Source organism: Lutjanus erythropterus, chromosome 19 (assembly GCF_056507025.1).
Source record: "Lutjanus erythropterus isolate fLutEry1 chromosome 19, fLutEry1.hap2, whole genome shotgun sequence".
Classification (NCBI taxonomy): Eukaryota; Metazoa; Chordata; class Actinopteri; order Lutjaniformes; family Lutjanidae; genus Lutjanus; species Lutjanus erythropterus.
Window position 1 is genome coordinate 11,655,748 of NC_139335.1, and position 18,004 is coordinate 11,673,751.

The following is an 18,004-nucleotide window of genomic DNA, read 5'->3' on the forward strand; positions in this document are numbered from 1 at the left end:
ATCACCAGGGCTTCCACTCTCACACTTTCTCTCCAGTACAAACAAAACACTGATTTATCTTTTCTGTTGTGTGTGTATGTACAGAGAGAGAGAGAAAGAAACCACAATTGTTCTGTTTATGTACATTTTTGCGTTGTTTTTATTTCACACTTTGGCAATATAAATGTCTATTTGACATGTCAATAAAACTCCTTTGAATTGATTTGAAATTAAACTGAAAGAGGCCGAGAGAGAGAAAACGAGACAAAGACAAGAAAAAAGTAATATGATTTTCATCAAAATTACGATTTACTGACTACACTAAGAAAAATGTCCCCCAAAGAGCCCAGAGGTTGTGTTGCTGCTGTTTTTCACACAAGATTAAGCTCACTGTTCTCTTTCACTTCTGAAACAATCAAGGAAAGGTCATATTTCTAGAGGGAAGGGCTGGAGCAGCCACTTCCACTAATGAGATCAGAGAGAAAGAAGACAAACTGGAATTTTCTCATTGGCACTTTATTTTCTGGAGTCAAGTGGCGCAGATTGTAATCCTCTCAAACAAAGCATTTTACCTTGTGAGGGAAGAAAACTGGAAGTCTTGTGGACCTTTCAGCAGCACTCATTAAATAGTTTGCAGCAGCAAGTCGGCAAAACATGACAGTTTGAGACACACCTGACATCATTAAAATAACAAAAACCAAAGAATAACATACTCAGAATTCAGTTAAATAAAAATATTCCACTTAATTGGATGCTGGTATATAGCCACTGTAATTGCTTCTGTAAATGACAATTCTAATGATAATTTTTTGTGCTCTTTAAAGAAACAGAAACACATCTACAATCCTGATCATGTTAGGCATGAAGAAGCCAGTAGCTGTTTGTGATGGAATGACGAAAGCCTTGAGTTTTTTGGAGAAATGAGGCATATGAGGCATTTGCAGACTTTGAGTGCCTAGATAGCAACATACTGCGAATACAACTGTCTGTCTGTCCCTCAGCACACTGAGAAATCTCTCCTTGGGACCTTATCCAACTGGAAGCCAGTCAAAACACTGCCAGCACCTGCCAGAGTGAGCTGGGAGTGTACCTACTACTTCTCCAGGGGGTGAAAGACATATTTCACAGCCAGATGAAAACATAAAAAAACTGCTCATTACACCCACTTGTAACATAAACTCTATTACACCTTCCTCCTCGTCTCAATCCAGTTTTCACCTGCAGCTTGAGACCCAATCAGAGACACATGCACACATAGGATTTTAGATATAAATCTGTGTTAAGGTGGCATGCTGGAGTGAGATTTTAAAGAGGATTTTCACGCAGTTGCAGTAATATCCAAGAACTAATAAAGAATAGAGGACTAAGTAATCATGTCATTGTGCACAAAAAGCTGAATCCAGCTATTGAAAACTTTGCACTGCCCAACTTTCATCACACGGTGGGTGCCAAATTAAGCAGGTGTCTGTGAGGCCTAACAAGCTCTTTTCACTGACCCCTATAGATGACGTCACATGCACTAACGAACTTCACTCCAAACATTCATGGCCCTACCCATGCCTGTAATTTATGCAAGGCCAGGACCAGGAATAGTGTGATGGAGAGGGGGAGACGGTGGTGCAGGGGCAGTGTGCTTGAATATTAGTGTGCTGCCCTCCCCTGCAGAGAGAAACTGTGTCATAATGCCGGACTCCTTTTATGATTCAAATCAAGGCTATTGTCTCTGTAAGCGACCGGCTCCGCTCTGTGCAGCAGAACAACCAAGGCACTATACGCCGGCTGCAGAAAATGAGCCCACTGCCACAGGCTGAGGAGGTGCAGGCTGAGACTCCAACTCAAGACATGGGCCATGGGGATAACAGGAATGCCTGCACTCTCTGCTGTCATGTAAACACAATTCACTGGCTTATCTGCAATTCATCAACTGTAAACATACAAACAAACATGTAAGCTTGCACAGGATTGAGCGCACACCAGTCCACTGCCATAATACAGAAGCTGCTTCTTTAAGACATAATCTAAGTCTGAGATAGTTTTTTACTCATAGAATGAGAACTAAAGTAAATAACTGATTTGAATTATCTTTGTGTTGATGCATTAACAGCATCTCACAGAGCAGCATCCTGTGTTTTCATTAACATAGAATGGGTCATTTATATCTACAGCGGGTGTCGGTCACCATGTAGCCCCACCATGTTTTTACAGTAGCCCAGAGCAGACAAACCAAACACTGACTCTATATATGACCTTTTGCGTTTTTTGCAAGTTTTGCAGCCACTTACACACTTGGAAGGGGTGGGAGAGATAAGATGTTTGTAATTTCCAGGCTCAAAGACCACTACATCCCACACACTGGTCCTTTACGGTTACACAGAATATAGCCTCCATAAATCACCATCATAAACTGACAGCGGTTTTCAGGTTTTTTTCAGGTGTTTGAGGCAATTCTTGAAATTTTTGGCCATCCAGAGAGTGTTGTTACTTGCAGTTGTGGTCATTCCACTTCATTTCTGTAAATTCAAAAATCTGTTCTGTATGTTCTTCACACTCCAGTTACTGAGTTCCCAAAATGTTCAATTTGTATTGCGATTCTAGAGCAAAAGACAGAGAGAAAGGACCTCCAATGGCACCATGAACACTGTCAGTCACCTGTGTATTTTCCTGCACTGACCATCTGCACTGTCCTGACCTCTGCACATAGACACTTGTCATATAGCTTATAACTTGCTCTCTATAACATTGCTCTAGCTCCTCATAGTTTGCAGTTTTTGCGACACTCGTACATGAATGTTACAACAAAGTTAATACAGCAGCTTAACTATTTTCAGCTGTCTTAAGCCTTTGCACTGTCTTAACCAGTTTTTAGTATCTAGTATTTTGTCTTTCTTTTTTTTTTTTGCACAATCTTACTCTGTCTGCACATCTTCTGGCCCAAAGTGTGACCCTAATCTAAGAAACACACTGTGCACTCTATGTGCACAATGCAGCATCTTATATACATACACATACATACATATATTTCTATGAACAAAAACACATTTTTCTATTTATGTTTTTGTGTTTTTGATTTCGCACTTGCTGTGGCATCGTACTTTTTTTATTCACTTGCTTTGGCAGTGACTTTTGAATTGAACTGAACTAAACTGAACTGAGAGATGCGGTTTTTTGTTAAATGTACAATTTTGTTATGATTAAAGCAGCTTTTCAATTCGTGTTCCAGAACAGTACCCATTTCTCTGGGCAGATTTGGTCTAGAACCGCATGACATGACTTCCTAAACTGTATTGGAGCATTTCCCTGCCTCTATTCTCTCAATTAGGGAGTGAAAGAAATTAATCTATTCCGTTTTTGTTGTGCGTGTGCGTGTGTGTGTGTACACGCGCGTGTGTGGTAGTGGTGGTGTCGGTGCGTAAAAGTCCCTGAAGAGCCCAGTCCAGCGCTGGGAAGCTCTGCGCACAGAGAGTCTCGTGTGGGGGGTGAGCGGGAGAGAGAGGGAGAGAGAGAGGGCGAGAGAGGGAGAGGGAGAGGAGGCGGAGTAGCAGGCTAGCAGACGCTCGGGATCGGGAAGGAAAACTTTTTCAAAAGTTTCTGGAGGCTAACGGAGAATCACAGCAGCCGTGGCCGAGCTGCGGACGGAGGATAATACGGAATTGGGAAGTAACGCTGCGCTTTCCGGCTGACTTTATGAAAACACCCCCATCGAGTTTGGAACCTTTATTTTTATGTGAACTTAATAAAGGATGTATTTCTACTAAAAGACCAACCTGAAACGCTGGAAACTTTTCCACCGAAATGGAAGGGAATATTCCATGGATTATTTTGTCATTTTTATTGTTTATGAATATTTGTGAAGGTAAGTCTGATTAATTAACTTTAACGATCAATATTTGTGGCATACATCTATAAGTAGACTGGACATGTCTGGACATCCCGTCCTCCGTACGGTTCCAAATTAATTTGGGACTATCCCTGACTATCTAGACTACCAATTAGCACTAATACATGCAAAGCTATTTTTTACTTATTGCTTCTTTTATTTAGCATCTTATTCGTAGTTTGAGTTACAAACATTAACGGATTATCTACACAGTTTTCCAAAGCCCTTCAGAATAATTGAGCCCTAACAGATAATGGTAACAGATACGGTTACACGCATCACGTGTCAAAATAACACACTCACAGATACGCACGCTCATTTTTGTGCACAAAGCTCAGACTGCTGATATTTTTAAAGATTGCATCTCTTTCTGCAGTGATTGGTTTTCTGATGTTGAAGTCTGATGGGACCAGACTGTGTGAGCGCTGAATAAAAAAAATCAGCTGCTCTTTAAAAGTTTGACTGAGGAGCATGGGCTTGTGCAATGATGTCTAGCAGAATAACTTTAAAAAAAATGTTTATTTATTGTATATGGGGGTAGGGCGACGATTTGTTTAAGCTGAAGCAGGGAGTGATGAGCCGAAGTTACCCCCACCTCCTCTGAACAAAGACCTTTTAAACTGAACTGAATATCGTTTCCCTCGGAGCGGTTGAGCAATGACAGATCTGATAAATTAATGTTTCCCAGACAGACTCGTTTCCAAGCAGAAACAATCTCATTATGTCAGCATTTATCTCCATCAAGAAAACACAAACGTTTATCTGCTTTTGACACAGTTATCTACAGACATGCGGGTGTGTCTACAAGATGCTACAAGTGGCAAAGGCCTGCTGCCTAAAGACGAGCTTGAAACCTGCTGCAGTGAATTTAAAGGGGTTGCATCAATTTGAGCGTCTATGGGAGTTTCTAATGATCATACTATTTCACTGGGACATTATTTATAGTTTTGCTGGCATTTATTGCTTGAATGATTACATGCTCATCTTAAGGTTTAAGTGGATGACATCAAGTAATGTGTGGTTCTCTAACTAATTTCTCAATTTTCCACAGGGTTCCGTTGTGTGGATAAATACAGACCTTGTGAAAATGGAGGGACATGCTTAGATTCACCCTCTCGATGCATGTAAGTGGAACATTTGTGAAGATGTACCAGGATAAGACATGTGGGCCTGAGTTTCCTTTCAGCAAAGCATCCAGTCTGAGTTTTATCCTGCCTCAGTCCTTCATACTCTCAGTTTTTCAAAGGCATGCAAACCAAAAGTGAAGGCCTTGTGTGTAAATTGGCTTTTACAGGCTATTATTTGTCAGTTGGATCTTCAGAGATTCAGGGCAGTGATTACTTTCTAAACTGTTGCTACTCTGAAAAAGTCTGAAAAAACGAAGTGAATATGTCCTGTTTGTATCCTGTTATTTTACATTATTAACACTGAAGTGGTGAAAGATTGGATAAATTGATTAGGCCTGCACAGGCAAGCATCAACCAGCCTCAACATGTTTGGTTACCACACTCATCTCCTGCACCTGTTCAAGAGCTTTGTCAGACATAAATCACAGCATTGTACTGCACATAGCAGGAGTAATTTTTTCCCTCTGTGATTTTCAATATGTGATATTTTTCCATCATGTAAAGTTTATTTTTACTCAGGGTTCATTTCAAGGCTTTAAAGAACTTTTTTTTTTTTGAAGAATTGCCTTTGTTTCCTGCGTGCTTTGGGCATTTCTGAGATCTCACATCTCTTGACAGTGATAAGGCTTTTGTTTTTCAAATTGGTGAGGGGGGTTGTGTGGGAATCTATCACAATGGTCAGGTTAAATAGCCTACAGTGTGTTGCCCCAGGGTCATTTGTCCTCTTAAAAAACCTTTGGCTTAGGAAACATGCCTGAGTGTTTCAGATGGGGGAGATACAGTCATTGATAGAACAAAAACTCCTTGGCTGCCAGCTGCTTCCCTCCAAAACAGTCAATTTATTATTTTATTGGAGTTATTTGCAGTTTACAACACTGCAGGGGTCAAAGTTGAGCCATGAATGCACCTTTTACAAGATAATAGTCAACCAAATATTTTCCCATACATATATTTCAAACTTAGGCGATTATATAGTTATATATATATATATATATATATATATATATATATATATATATATGTATAGTTAAGTGATTATTCTGCCAATAGTAGCCATTACACACTAGCCAATGTGTAACAAGACTTGATGTGCAACAAGAACTACCACCCACATTTTTTTAATCATTAGCTGGAACCAAGAGGGGTGAGAGTCATTAAGCGAGTAAATGTGTAATTTTATGCAGCCAGATCCTTTTTTCAGCATATCTAACATAATTTTCTGAGCAAATCATTTATTTTCAACACCACACAAAGATAGTTTGTCCTTCTCCTAGTGAAAATGAACACAGCACTCTCAATGCTTATCCTGGTGGATACAAAAATCTTCATATTTAAAGCCATCTCATCACAGGGCCTCTGTTTTCTTTTGAAAGACACCATTCATTCATCCATTGTGCTCCTTTAGTCCTTTGTGCCGTGGACATGTATGTGTACATATGTTAGGAGTGTAGGAGCTGGTCACGTGTGATCACTATGCTGGTTCAGCGCCAAGAAAATTAAGCACTTAAAGAGCAAAGGGAAAGGATTTCTAATGGAAGGGGACATCAAATGTCATAGCACACAGTGTAGAAAGAGTCCTATAGCAGGGCAGAGCAGTGGAGCATGGCCACATGAGAGTGGTCAGACCAGTCCTAGACAGAGGTGAGTGGTGGAGCCACCCCACCCCTTCCCCTGGGAGCCCACAGAAACAGGAGATCCAAAACAGCAGAAAAGATCCTTTCTTCTACCAGATACCTGCCTGTAACATTGCACCATCAGAACAGGGCATAGAGAGGGAAAGAAGAAAGGCCACAGCGAAGTGAGGCCACTACAGAGTAGAACGTCAGAAACAAAATGCAGATAGAGAGTCGTGTTTTGGCATTTGAAAGGAATTTGGAGAACCAGAAGAAAACAACCTTGCTTGAAATCACCACTGTTGATCAGAACTCTACACATTGTTCTGTGTACAGAATGTTTGTCTGTTCTTAGCTGTCCAACCACCGTGTTATTTAATTTTTCTTACAAGAGCGAGTAGCTTCTCAAGTGACTGAAATACTGTGTGCATTGGCAGCCACCATTGTTACTGTCCCAGATACCAATGTCTCCCCTGTCTTGTTGGCAAACATATCTATGATACCACACTATAGCTTTAATATGGAAGAAATCTCAAGGTTCTCTCTTTGTTCTCACCTTGTTAGTTATTTAATGTGTCTCTGAGTGTGCTGACTTCCTCCTCAGGTGACTTGGTAAAGATTACAGGCCAGAGTTGTTGATAGGGGATTACAGTAGTAAACTTAAGTAAACTGTTTAAATTAACAAACTCTCTGATGCCCATTGCACTTGTTTCAGTGACCCAGAAGAAATTGGTTAATGCCTTTAGTCTGAATAGGCTGAATATTCAAACTTGGCTCCACATTCCCAACCTTACCTAAACTAACTTGCAATAGATATTAGCTGCAACTGCTAGTCATATGGTTGAGCATGATGTAAAATTAGTTATTGCATTCCTTATTCCTAGTGATAAAAAAAAAGTCACACAGAACCGTCTGCACATGCATCTGCCAAATTAAAATTCCAGCATACAAACATTATGGTGACCTGTCATCAAAGTCTGAGATCACTGTTATAGGTGATTGGACAGGAAAATCCAGTCTGAAGCAAGTTAGCTAGTGTTGATCTCAGGATCCATAGCATTGCATTGGTTTGTGTGAGAGTGGTTTAATTAAGAAAGGTAAAATGAGTTTGATGAAGGTGAATCTTATTGACATGGCAGCACTTCATACATGTGTGGCATCGGCATTGATTTGTTTGAGGGCTGCAGATAAGCACACCACGAAGGTGAAATTTTGTAATTCTTGTGTACTCCAGAGCTCAAGTTGCTCAGAAACACCAGCTCTGCAAACCACCCTTTCCTGATAATAAACAAGTTCTAAATAGCACAGCTCAACATGGCGTAGTTTCAAACCCATCTTGTAATATTAGGTTTTAGTTACATTTCCTGACACAACATTCTCCTTGATACATATTGAGTTATCTTTCTATGATCTGACCGAGGCCCAGAGTTTTGAACTTGACAGTGAAAGGTTGATGGTGTCACAGAGAGTGCAGCCTTTTAGGTGAACAGTCAGGAAGTCCAGTTGAAGAGCCTTTGGCCCACCAGCTCCTCCCTGTGAGCAGTATGTCCTGCCTAGAGAGGGCCACAGTGGCGTGGCCGAAGGAGAGATAATTAGGCAGATTGAGAGGGTGTCATTCAGAGAGGATCCAGCTGGAGGGAAGCGGACTGGGGGTAGGGAATGGGTAGAGGGAGGCTGGGAAGGAGGGAGGGAGTTGGGGGGCATGGGTGGGGGGGCTGCGTAGAGGACAGCTGGTGGATGTTGTGATGGTAATCCAGTGAAGTCAGATCTTGACAAAGGGGAAGCATAGGGCCAGGTGCTGCCATTGAGCAGTCAGCCGCCCCCATACTGTGAGAGACAAGCTCGTGGAGGAATGAAGCCGGTAGCTCGCAGTCCCTCTAGCACATGTTGCCTCTCTCACAGTGCAGCGGCAAGTAGGTCCGCTCTTTCTTTCTCTGCGTGTTGTCCCAGCTCCGGCGGCTCATCCTCTGCCTCCATCTCTCAACACAGTGGCAGATCGCAGATTACGACCCGCTCTTTCCTCTCAGATCCTCCAAACTGAATGGAAATAAATGGGCTTCTTCACTGTGTGAGGCCCATGGATGGATACAGTGGTCCTCTTTATGTTATTAATGCTTTGCCCTTGGCCTCAGTAGCAGAGTTAGCATATAAATTGTGAGTGTTTTGTTATGACCCCGTAGCAACTCCCAGCCTCTTACAACATGACAAAAGAGGAAATCTTTGACTTTGATAGGGAACAGACTGCCAGATGAGTGTGAAGTGCTGCTTCTCTGGTGAAAGTTTGCATCTACCTACTTTATTTCACTTTTGTGAAGGACTCTAGCAAAAGTAAGAACTGTACATGTGTTTGAGAAAAAAGGCTCAAACATTTTTTCCTTATTTCCGAGAAGGAAGAAAAACTTTTCTCAGGGGTACAGCTTTTTCAAAATGGGAGATACAAGTTGATTTACTTCAACAAGACAAGATGAAAATGCATTTTTAAGGAACACAATTCACAAAGAAGTGGAAATATGCCAAGGCACATATTTACTGACAGACCATAGCAAAGAGACAGATTATATTGTTAGCTTAGTTCAGAGCACCTCAGGGCTAGTGTTTTCTTTGGCATCTTTACGGTGGATTAGAAAGGAATGCTTAGTAAGATTCCTCCTGTCCCTCTGGTGCTTTCAGGTTATTGTCCATACCTCCCATCCATTCACCCCGGTAGCCCCTTCAGGAATGTCTTTAACAATACTGTCAGCCAGTCTCATTCAAAATGGGATGTTTGGAGTGACTTGTTTGATTTGTCATTAGTTACTTTGCAATTTTGTGAGGCAGCATATAGCCCATACCACTCAAGCTATCCTCGCTGGCAGATGGAGCCATTGTTGTGTCATTATGCAGGAAAACATGCATTGCAGACCCAGTAGTTTCAAATGACTTCTTAGGAGGACAGTGGTCTTATGAGGAGATGAGTGCTATCTGACCAAGAGGTTACACCATCATGGGGAGCAACATTTGGGTTTGTTGTCCCTTCTCCTTTCTGGGTCATGACTGGAGACTAGGAGCTGTGGTTCCCAGGCCCAGTCACAGGAAGTGGTGCCTTCTGACCTCTCTTCTACGCACATCCTGTCTTATCACAGAAGCTTAAGTAGCTTACCCAGTGCACCCCGGATCTCTGTGCTCCTCTACTTTCTCATCTTTTACCTCATTTTGTTTCATCCCTCCCTCTCACCACATGGCCGCATTTAGCTACAATTGTCTCATCCTTTCTTACTCTGAACTTTATCTGAGTAAATCTGTGTGCCAACTCATACGTCACACATATACAGAGGGCTAGTCCAGTGTGCTTGTGTATTAGTATTCTTTTTGGAATCTATGTATGTCTGAACCACATGCTTATGCAGGGATAAGCCTGCCTCTGAAATCTCATCCCACGGCTGTTTGTTCTTATCCAGGAGATGATGACTTCAGAGGAGACATTCAGGCAGGCCTGACTGAAATAACTGAGGTCCGCCAGCAAAATTTCCCTAGTCTGTCCCTCCCCTTTAGAAGAGGAAGGGATGGGTCCATCATTAAATGATTCAGGAAAAAGCATTCACTTTTCCACTAAGCACACTTTCCACAGACAACCAGACAGCACTTTGCCAATGTTTATCTTTTCCTAATTTAAGATTTATCAAATGTTTTGGAACTGAAACACACTGCCACATGGAAATTAAACATAACTTCTGCATTACTGTCATTTGTTTCAGTTGTTTCAGTAGGTATGACTGACCCACATCCGTCTTTAACATCTGAAGTAGGTCTTCGGGTGACAGCAGTGGATAATAGCAGCAGATAACAAACATTCTCTGGTTGTTTTCCTAGCATTTTCCTTAGCTTATCACAAAAACCTTTGCCAGTGCACCATAAACAAATCTCATTCTTTCAGCAGTATAAGCATGTGAAAGTTTGTGCTGGTCTCAATCAATCAGTTTCTGTCAGCATTATTAAAATGGACTGTTTTATTAGGTGTTGTTGTTCCATTTAACTACATTATTTGTACAGCAAATGTTTGCTGTGAAATGAATTGGAATGTAGGCCATTAGAAGATATCTTTTGTCACTTTTGTTTTCTAATGTTAAGGCTGTGTAGTGACAAAACATTGTACAAGGCTTTGTAGTTCAAGGCATCCTTTGTGTTAAGTTGGGGACAGGGTCTTTTAAATTTCAGTTTCAAAGTTTAACAAAATCTGGTTCTGTTTAGGTGGTTGGGTGGGGTTTTTGTGGTTGAGTTCAGTGGAGAATGCTTTGAAAGACCTCGACCCTCGGATTCATGCAATGTGGTTATGGGCAAACGCGTTGCTATTTGAAAAATGTCAGGGAGTACTTGTCCAAAAATCTGTTGACACTTGAAGCAAATTTGTTCAGATAGTGTATGAACTAAAAGTGTTAGAACTTTTAGCTCTTGTCTGGCTCTTTACATAGCGGTACTTATGAGAACTTAACAGAAAGAGCAGAAGACATGTGCAGTCTTCATTGGTTTCAGGATTTATATTCTTATACATGTAAATCTGAGTGCTTAGGGGCTATCAGAGGTGAAACGAATGCACTGACAGCCTTTCTAGCTTTTTGGTCAGATGCATTGCTGCTTTTCCTCAAGAGAAAGTTAAATGTTCTTATATTCTCATGTTTAATATTCAGGCTCAAGGGGTGCTCTGGAAACCTCCCTCTGGAGATTTCAATACCTCCATTGTGTGTCTAAGCACAATTGTTGAAACAAACTTTGCACTTTAAACTGTGAAACACGCATCCCTTTAGACATGATCATACTTAATTACCAGACTGAATTGGTCTCATATAGTGCTTAGTGCTACCTGCATATGCAGGGGATCAGTCCTCTGAAGTGCCCCAACTGTCCTTATGAAACCTTGTCTCCCAACACCCCCTTTTCCTCAGTCCGGCTCTCTCTCACCATGGGTTACTGTTGCCAGGCTACAGCCCAGGCCTGTTGGTCCGTGTAAGCCCAGGCCTGAAAGACTAGCTGTTTGGGTCACTGCTCCCCCCCAACACTTTCATACAAAGGAGTTCTGACTACTTTAGCTCTTTTATTTGGGCCACAAAACACTCCCCAACCCCCAATCTGGCTCTTTGCTGAGAAAGGGAGAGCCAAGCTAGCTGAGGAGAGCAGAGCAGAAGAGACTGTTTGAAGGAGGGGGGGATGTGGATGGGCTCCTGTTGGCAGTGTGGTGTCAGTGTGGACTCACATAAAGAAGTGGAGCTGGTTCCTGCCTGCTTGTGGAAGGAGGGGGTGAGGGAAAGAAGCCTGTGTTGAGAGAAAGAGACAGTGTTGTAAGAGTTTCCCCAACGATTAATATTTCTTTCACGCAACCTCATGTTCCAAAGAATTTGTAACATGTTGATTCGCTCCTGTCATGCAACACAGAAGCTGAAAACCTGCCCCAAGTCAAAAGAATGTAGTTCTGTTGTTGCTCCTCTTCTTCTCCATATGTCTTAGGAAATGCCCTCTGAGACAGGAAGACTCCTTTATACTTGTTGCTTTGTGGAGCATGACTGTGTGTATGAACCGTGTCAGAGATTACAGCCTCTTTGTTCACAGGTGAGCCACCCTTTGACCTCTGGCAGAGTAGCTATTATTGTATAGGAGAGGATGAGCTCAGGTTACCCTGCAGTGACCCAGAAAGCAGGAAAACTGGCATTGTGTTACACAGGGATAGGTGACAGAATTCACTTACTTGCATAAATCAAACCATTTTGGTCATACTTGATGCAACTAAGAAATGCACTGCTGGAATGTCATATTTTTAATTAGAGAAATGTCTCATGAGATCATTTACACTTCAAACTCTTATTCAGTAAATGTTTCACAATTGAAATCACTTTCTTCCTTTCCTCTAATTTTTTCTTCTCTTTTATGGCTTCACGATACTACTCTTCCTCAGAGGCTGAGGCTGGTTGTAAGTTTCTTTTCTTTGTGTTTGGGTGTGTACTGATTGTTGCATGTGTTTGCTTTGTTGCAGTGGTGCCTTTGTGTAACAGTCTCGAAAATGTGTTAAGCGGAACTATTAATGCATGTGTTTGTGAAAGATGACTACATCTCTTGAGTGGTGTTAAATGGCCAGCGTGCGTGTGTGTGTGTGTGTGTTGGTCCCATGAGCAAAATGGTCCAGTTGTTTTGGCTTAAAGTCTGGCAGGAGAGGTACATGCCAGACACCCAGAGGTGAACTGACAGATGTGGACAGATGCATGGTGCCGGGGCTGCAGCTGGCAGAAGTCCTCATATGTGTTGACACGGAGAGATTACCCACTCTGGCCATCCCTCTGCCGCACTCAAAGACCTCCTCCTCATCTGCTGCACTCTCTTCCTCAAAGGTCAGAAGTCGGCACTCACTAAATATGACTCAGAGGCCCATTGCACAACAGCAGCCTGCACCTGCCCTCCACATCCTCCACAAATAGGGGCGGGATCAGGCAAAGGCACAGTTCCTGTCGCACTTTTCCCAGAGGCAGTGGAATCCAAAAGGTTGTAAAAAGAGCCTGATAAGGAGACTCTCAAGTGCACCAGGACAAAGTTGCATGTCTCTCACAGTCTCTGCGCTGATAGCACTCTTGATTTGTGTGTTATGGGAGTAGCATGTTGGCAATGAGTCAGGTCTAGACAAAAGAATGTGTGTTTTGGCTGCTCAGTTCAGTGTGCATTTGTAAGAGAGGACAATGAATTTATCAGACATAACTGCTATTGTCATTCTCACACACCCACCCACACACACTCACATGCAGGCATGTACATTAACTAACACACAGATAAACACCACTGCACTTTATTTTCAAAGCGTGAGACACATTACTTCATTAGTACATATTTTAGCATATTTTAGTAGAGCAACATCAACATGCACTTTGACACTTTGGAAGTTATTCTCCGTTCACAGAGAGTCACAACATCCTGTTCAGACTGTAGTTCTTTGGCTTTCATCAGCGGTCAAACGTCCATATTGCAGACTGGCTCCAGAGGAATATGACTGTCTGTCTGTGTTGTATTTTTCATCTCTATGATGAACTTTCTTCCTCGGTGCTTTTAAAGCCGTCTTTGTGCCACGTTTGTGTTTCATTTTTTAGTGACACCCTAGATTCCAGACATAGTTAATTTGCCTCTAAATAAACCTAGCCAAGCCATGACAAATAGCCATGGGGACCAAGGGTGGGGGGTGGGGAGGGGAGATTGGTCGGGTGTCAGGCTTGCTTGTTCGTCTGTGAGGTTGCTAGGGCAACAGGGATTGTGCATTCGGAGTGAGTGCAGTGTTTTCAGAGCAAGGGACGAGGGATTACAGGAAATATGACATGACATTCTTTCTGGACCAGACTACTCTCTCCTCCTCTTCGTCGCTCTCTCCACCAATTCCACCTTCTAAGACATTCTGTCCCGCAGAGCAGCCCCACCCCACTCTCTGCAGCCTGACTGACATTATCATCACAATTAGACAGGAGACCTCTGACATCTGACCTCTCAGCGCGTGAGAGGAGGGGGTTGTTAGGAGGAAAGCCAAGCTGGCGTTCAGGGGGGCTTTGGGAGATGGAAAAGTAGCTGCAATAACTGTGCAGCTCCCTTTCAACATCACAACCAGTACAGCTTTATCTTCCAGATCAAGTCTCAGTGCCTTAGTGCTTACCTTGTATTGTAGTCTTCATCAATCTTCATTTCCAATAACATTAATAGTTGTTACGCTTAGATAGTTTATTCATTTTTATAAAACAACAGACTTTTTATTGCACTGTTTCTGTGTAGTTACACATTCATGTGTCTTTGTCTGTGTGCCAAGCTCCTGCATGCTCTTCTCTGTGATTCTTCCATTTCACTGTCAAACTGGAAAAAGGCCAAAAAAAACCAGAGCAGAAAAGTTAGACAGAATTGAGTGAAAATTCAGACCCCAATCAGTTCCTTCTCTTTAGTCTTACCTGGAGCGGCTTCGGTGTCAAGCCAGGGCCAAGAGTCACAACATTTATTGGTCTTTGTTAGTCATAGTTTATTAGAGGGGGGTCAGAAAAGCGCATCAGAAAAGTAAAAGATGAACTAACACTAGTCTAGTGGAGGTGCTCCTGTAAAAGGGAAGAGAAGAAAACCCATTGTTGATCCTGCCCAGGGGTTCTTCTCCAATGAAAGAGAAGACAGAGCCCCAGGGCGGGCCAAAACCCAGCCGTCACTGCCCTGTCAACAGCATCAAACAGCCTGTTTGAAGAGGGGGCTTCTACCCAGCCAGGGGCTCCACTGTGGGTGTAGAATTACTAGCTCATACTGGACTCCTTAGTAAGTCCAAACTTTGTCTACACTCCCATAGGACCTCTACAGAAAGCTACAGGAAGCCCTGTTTATATGTTTATCTCTACTTCTTAGAGGTGCAGGTAAAGGTCAGGCTTACACAATGTCTACACAGCCTGCTATGCAGAGCTGGAGCGGTAACTTCAGTCCTCCACCTCTGTCTGCACAGGATACATTCAGGCACAGTATTGAGAGGAGGTAATCTGTGTTTTGGCTGTGGTGAGAGCCCCATACATAACTGTAGTTGTGTCACTGTAGTTATGCGCGTAAAACGTGAGAAAATAAACTTGAAGCATAAAAATATGACTTGCATTATGTTACACACAAATGGCGCAGGTGAAATGCAAACCGTTACGTGGCCTGAGTAGATGTTTATTAAAATAAAAGTATGTCTATTACGTCAGATACGCATGAGACAAATGCGAAAAAAATGCCTAACGTGTAGATACTCCATTAATGTATACAGTCGATGGAAAGGGGATATTTTGTTTCATTCAAATACCACAGCTTCGTCTCCTATTCACTTCATCTATGCTGTGTTTAGTCCTCATTTTTCTCATGTCAGTATTTTTTGGCAATTCTAATGTTCCAAACTGCTGTTTCTGGGTGTGTTCTTTTTCATATATGAGAACAGAAACAAGAGCTGAGGTGTGGAAAAACTGTAACAGTGGAGGAATGTTAGCTGACATGGAGAAACTGAGGCTTTCCAGCTGTGTCTTATGAAGCCAATAAGACACAGAAAAATGGCCTCCCTCCATCTTTATATTTAGTGTATCTGTGTCTCATTCCATGAACAAGGTATTGCATGATTTGTACTTGTGGGGTCAGTTTTGTTAATACAAATTTATTCCAGGGCCCAGAAGCATTACTCATGCCAAGGTATGAGTCAGGCAGAAGGCCTCGCCAAGATGTCATTGAGCCCTGATTGCCAAACCCAGAACACGATGGGAATTGAGCTACCATAGAGTTTAAGTGTCACAGCTCTGCCTTTAATACCTTAGCTTGTCAGCTTGTGAACTGTTTTGACCTGCAGGCCAAAGACATGCTAATGTGTATGTGTGTGTGAATTTCTTATTCCAGATGTCGCCCCGGGTTCATTGGTCCTCTCTGTCAGCACCTGGATCCTTGTCATCGATCGCCGTGTCTGAATGGGGCAGCGTGCAAGAGCGAGGTGGTCAATGGTATCCCACAATACACCTGTGTGTGCCAGAGAGGGTTCAGAGGTAAATCTTTCACCATTTGTCTTCATTGGAAAAGATCAGATCTGAGAAGGGAGATTGAATGTTCTATTTTAACTGAATGCAATCCACTATTTAATCTCCAGGCCAAGACTGCTCCCTCATTGATGCCTGTGCCACAAGTCCCTGTGCCAACGGGGCTCGTTGTGCCAATTGGAATAACCACTACAACTGTTCCTGCCCACCTGGCTTCCAGGGAAAGAACTGCCGCAATGACATTGACGAGTGCCGCAAGCCAGGCGTGTGCCTTAATGGTGGCCTCTGCATTAACACCCATGGGTCTTTCCGCTGCCAATGCCAACCTGGATACAGCGGGCGCACATGTGAGGTGTCCACGCTTCCCTGTGCCCCATCTCAGTGCCTTAATGGCGGCACTTGTCGACAGACCAGTGACCATTCTTACGAGTGTGCTTGCTTACCAGGTAGAATTGCTCTCGATCAGCGTAACAGAACACACACACACACATACACAAACACAGTAAGACTCACTATGGGAGCCTTACCTTTTTTTCCCAGGCCCTCAGCACAGTGCTACAGGCATACAGACTTTCCCAGCGTAATGACGTAGCTGTTAGTGCTGTTGGTAGGATTTATTCCTCTGTCCCAGGTCAGCTTCCTGTGTGCTATTAATAGCTTCTGATGGGAGATGGGTTGGTGGGAGAGTTGAAGAGGCAGCCCACCGGCCCTCTACGCCACTCTGCTCTGTTCACAACAGAAGGAATTTACTTTATGGACCTTCTGGTTTCCCACTGGGGAGCTGACAGGAAATGTCTCTTGCCAGAGAGGAAGTCATTGAAACTGTGAGAGATTATAAAACAAGCAAACACTGCAGGGAGTGCGGACCTCAGGCAGGCAGGAGTCATGGCTGTTGCGGGCATCGTATGGGAACCATCATGAGAAGATGTAAACAACCAGACACCCTCTGAACCTTTTTACTGCCCACACTGCCCCACACCTCCTATAGTGTGGGAAATATGACTCAAGGTTATGACTAGTAATGCTTAGTGTCTGACACAGGGACCCTTGAATGTTTAATAAACTGTGCGTGTGTGTGTTACTGTGTCTGTGTATCATAACTCTTTCTCTCTCCATCTGCCTCAGGGTTTGAAGGACACAACTGTGAGAATAATGTGGATGACTGTCCAGGTCACAAGTGTATGAATGGAGGAATATGTGTGGATGGAGTCAACACCTACAATTGCCAGTGCCCACCAGAGTGGACAGGTACAGCTCTTTTTACATCAAATTTGAAACAAATACTGGATATATATCATGGTGGGTCTTTGTGAGCCAACGTATCATCTAACCCCACTTAGGGCAATACTGTGCGGAGGATGTCAACGAGTGTCTCATGCAACCAAACGCATGCCATAATGGGGGTACTTGCTTCAACACCATCGGCGGTCATACCTGTGTTTGTGTTAATGGTTGGACTGGAGATGACTGCAGTGAGAACATTGATGACTGTGCCATAGCTGTTTGCTTCAATGGTGCCACCTGCCATGACCGTGTAGCATCTTTCTTCTGCGAGTGCCCAGTTGGAAAGACGGGTAAGTGGGATTGCCACATGGCCTCTGAGCCACTCTTAGTCCTTGCTGCTAAATTGTTAGTAAGTGGCATGTGTTTTTCTTTCTCCACAGGTTTGCTGTGTCACCTTGATGATGCGTGTGTGAGCAACCCCTGCAATGAAGGTGCAGTGTGTGACACCAACCCCCTTAATGGCCGTGCCATCTGCACCTGTCCTGCTGGCTTTGTGGGAGGTGCCTGCAACCAGGACATGGATGAGTGTTCAATTGGTAAGTCTGCTGCTTTTATTTACGGTGTTCAGTGCTGTGGTCACATGTTTCATATACTGATCCTCTGCTTTGTGCC

The 18,004-nt window shown here is 43.1% G+C and overlaps 1 protein-coding gene across 1 annotated transcript in view; it reads left to right on the top strand.

Moving 5' to 3' along the window:
• Positions 1 to 3,542: 3,542 nt before the first annotated feature.
• The window catches only part of notch3 (notch receptor 3), a 29,364-nt gene continuing 14,902 nt past the window's right edge, over positions 3,543 to 18,004 (top strand). Inside the window, exons 1-7 of the mRNA XM_084744737.1 lie at positions 3,543 to 3,832; positions 4,908 to 4,980; positions 15,975 to 16,117; positions 16,219 to 16,554; positions 17,234 to 17,356; positions 17,449 to 17,682; positions 17,773 to 17,928. Coding sequence (XP_084600863.1) covers positions 3,772 to 3,832; positions 4,908 to 4,980; positions 15,975 to 16,117; positions 16,219 to 16,554; positions 17,234 to 17,356; positions 17,449 to 17,682; positions 17,773 to 17,928 — 1,126 coding nt within the window. The 5' untranslated portion in view covers positions 3,543 to 3,771. The remainder of the gene's footprint in view (positions 3,833 to 4,907; positions 4,981 to 15,974; positions 16,118 to 16,218; positions 16,555 to 17,233; positions 17,357 to 17,448; positions 17,683 to 17,772; positions 17,929 to 18,004) is intronic.